The sequence below is a fragment of the Priapulus caudatus genome, unplaced genomic scaffold (genome assembly GCF_000485595.1).
Source record: "Priapulus caudatus unplaced genomic scaffold, Priapulus_caudatus-5.0.1 Scaffold326, whole genome shotgun sequence".
Lineage (NCBI taxonomy): Eukaryota > Metazoa > Priapulida > Priapulimorpha > Priapulimorphida > Priapulidae > Priapulus > Priapulus caudatus.
Window position 1 is genome coordinate 176,029 of NW_014577387.1, and position 2,578 is coordinate 178,606.

Here is a 2,578-nt window from a genome sequence, read left to right on the forward strand (position 1 = left end):
AGAGAGAGAGAGAGAGAGAGAGAGAGACAGAGAAGAGAGAGAGAGAGAGAGAGAGAGAGAGAGAGAGAGAGAGAGAGAGAGAGAGAGAGAGAGAGAGCGAGCGAGAGAGAGAGAGAGAGAGAGATAGAGAAAGAGATGTCAAACAAGGGAGAGATAGAGGGAATGGGGAAAGAAAAAGAGGAGAATAGAGCTTACAGATATGCAATGCAGACTTCCTACTTTCCACAGGATGATATCATGAAGAAGGCAAAGATGATGTGTGCACAGGTGTCGAAAGATTTCACTCCAGTTGTTACCCATCTTGTTTGCGGAGAGGTGGGCTCCAAAAAGTACAAGGTACAACATGAGTGACTGCCCTGAAGGATCATTCTGTTTAATATTTGAGTATTTTGAAATTCGAACGTTGTGTTACGTTGCTAAATTTCCAGCATGTTACTGTGCAGTTTTGACATTCTTAGTATAAAAGTGAGTGATTTTGTAGTATAGTTGGATGAATATATGTGTTTGTTTCCATGTGAAGAAAGTTGTTGTTTTGTGTCACCAGGTGGCGACAAACATGGGCAAGCCTGTGCTGCGGCCAGACTGGGTTTATCACTGCTGGGACAATGGCTGCATTAAAGACGTTAAGCCAGACAGTGAGGAGCTACGTAAAAAATACAGGTACCACCTTACAGCCCCGGCTCAAATATGTTAGAACGATAGTGCCAACAACGAAGGGAGCTGGAGTGTGGATGCGGAACGTATGATATCAAGAGCGTATAAAGAAGGAGAGCATACAACGGTGAAATGCTGAAACCATGTTGCAGTATTAGTCGAATTAAGAAACTTTCCCCGTTTTATTTTGACGATTCTTTGCAGTATTATTGATCAGCTGTCCTACCTTGTTAATATAAAACAAACCGCATGTCCCTACGATGCCTCTACGCTGAGATAAAGAGCGGTGAAAATCTGGTATTTTCGCCGAAAACCGACACGAGATCACTGTTTACTGTGACTGTCTCTAGCTTTGTGGCCAGTGTATTGCTTCCGGTCGCCGCTGTGTAGTGGCATGGTAGCGCTGACTCATGTCAGTACTACAGAGTTAAAAGTTTACTATACATTCAGCGTGAGGTGGGCACAGGTGGGGGTCATCACTATGGCAATCAATAACAGACGTCATTCATTCCATTTGTCAATCATTGACGGAAACACGCGAGGTTTCCCGAAGTTATCTCAAAGCGAGATACAGTCACAGTAAACAGTGATCTCGAGTCGGTTTTCGGCAAAAATACCAGATTTTCACCGCTCATTATCTCAGCGTAGGAGATTCGTAGGGACATTCGGTTTGTTTTATATTAACAAGGTAGGACAGCTGATCAATAATACCGCAAAGAATCGTCAAAATAAAACGGGGAAAGTTTATTAATTAGACTAATACTGCAACATGGTTTCAGCATTTTACCGTTGTACGCTCTTCTTCTTTATCCGCTCTTGATGGTATTAAAGTGATTACGTCACCGTAAATAGTAAAAAATGAAAAAGATATTTCTACTTTTTCACAAAATATAAGTAATTCTGTTTACATTTTATGGTTAAATTGCTGCATTATACTTCCTATTTTACTATATTGTTCGATGTGAGCATACACTCGTGACCCATACATAGCCCATAGCAAGCAATTAATGTTAGACAACATTAATTCAAATCGTCCAGGTTTTTTGGATTTTTAACTAGTTGAGAAACAATCTTATCAGGTAAGAATTTGACGATTTGTTTAGTCCCGTTAGTTCTTACTTTTAATGTAAAAAAATAGAAATTTTTTTTTTACAAATTTTACCATAGAAAATTCATGACGTAATCCCTTTAACATTAACTTTTTCTCTTAGACCGTTGACAGAAATGCTGCGAAGTTACCTGAATGAAAAATCGCAGCAGATTTCCTCGTAATAATACGAAACAAAGTGCTGTCGACGGTCTACGAGAGAATGTTAGTGTTAAGACTAATGTTAAGACCAATGCTAAGACTAGTGCTAAGACTAATTTTTGTTTCTGACAACTCTGACCTTCTGACCTTCCTTTCGTTTCCTGTAGTTTCGTTTTTTCGTTTTTATGACTAAGACTTCTTCGACTTTTCTTATCTTTTCTCTGACTTTTTTTTATCTTTCTCCTCTTCTTGTTCTGTAATGATAGTAGGCAATATTATAATTTTGTGATTGTGTTAATTATGTTGATAATTATATATATTAATATTATTATTATATGAATATATCATTGTACGTAGTAGTAGTACTATACAATGTTATAACTGTATGTAGTTTTAATTCCGATGTTGATGAATGCGGTGAGCATAGTGAAATCTGATTGGTTCGCACCGTGTCACGTGACTGCGCCTCCGCAGCCGGTGTAAAACTGCGTAAAAATACGGGATGGGAAGGTTTTACGACCCATTTACGGCGAACATTCGCGATATTGCGGCGAAACGAACGACTTACGGTCGAGAAATTGACGGTCGGTGCGTTTGATTCGAGCGAGCCTCACTGGGTGCGATAGAAAGGGGAGGAGAGAGCGCGGGGAGACGGGGAGGGGAGGAGAGAGCGCG

At 40.0% G+C, this 2,578-nt stretch overlaps 1 protein-coding gene across 1 annotated transcript in view; it reads left to right on the forward strand.

Annotated features, from left to right (window-relative positions):
- Nucleotides 1–2,578, forward strand: part of LOC106809078 (DNA topoisomerase 2-binding protein 1-like) — a 46,273-nt gene that overhangs the window by 3,518 nt on the left and 40,177 nt on the right. The window contains exons 6-7 of the mRNA XM_014812028.1: nucleotides 229–336; nucleotides 545–660. Of these exons, the coding sequence (XP_014667514.1) occupies nucleotides 229–336; nucleotides 545–660 (224 nt within the window). The remainder of the gene's footprint in view (nucleotides 1–228; nucleotides 337–544; nucleotides 661–2,578) is intronic.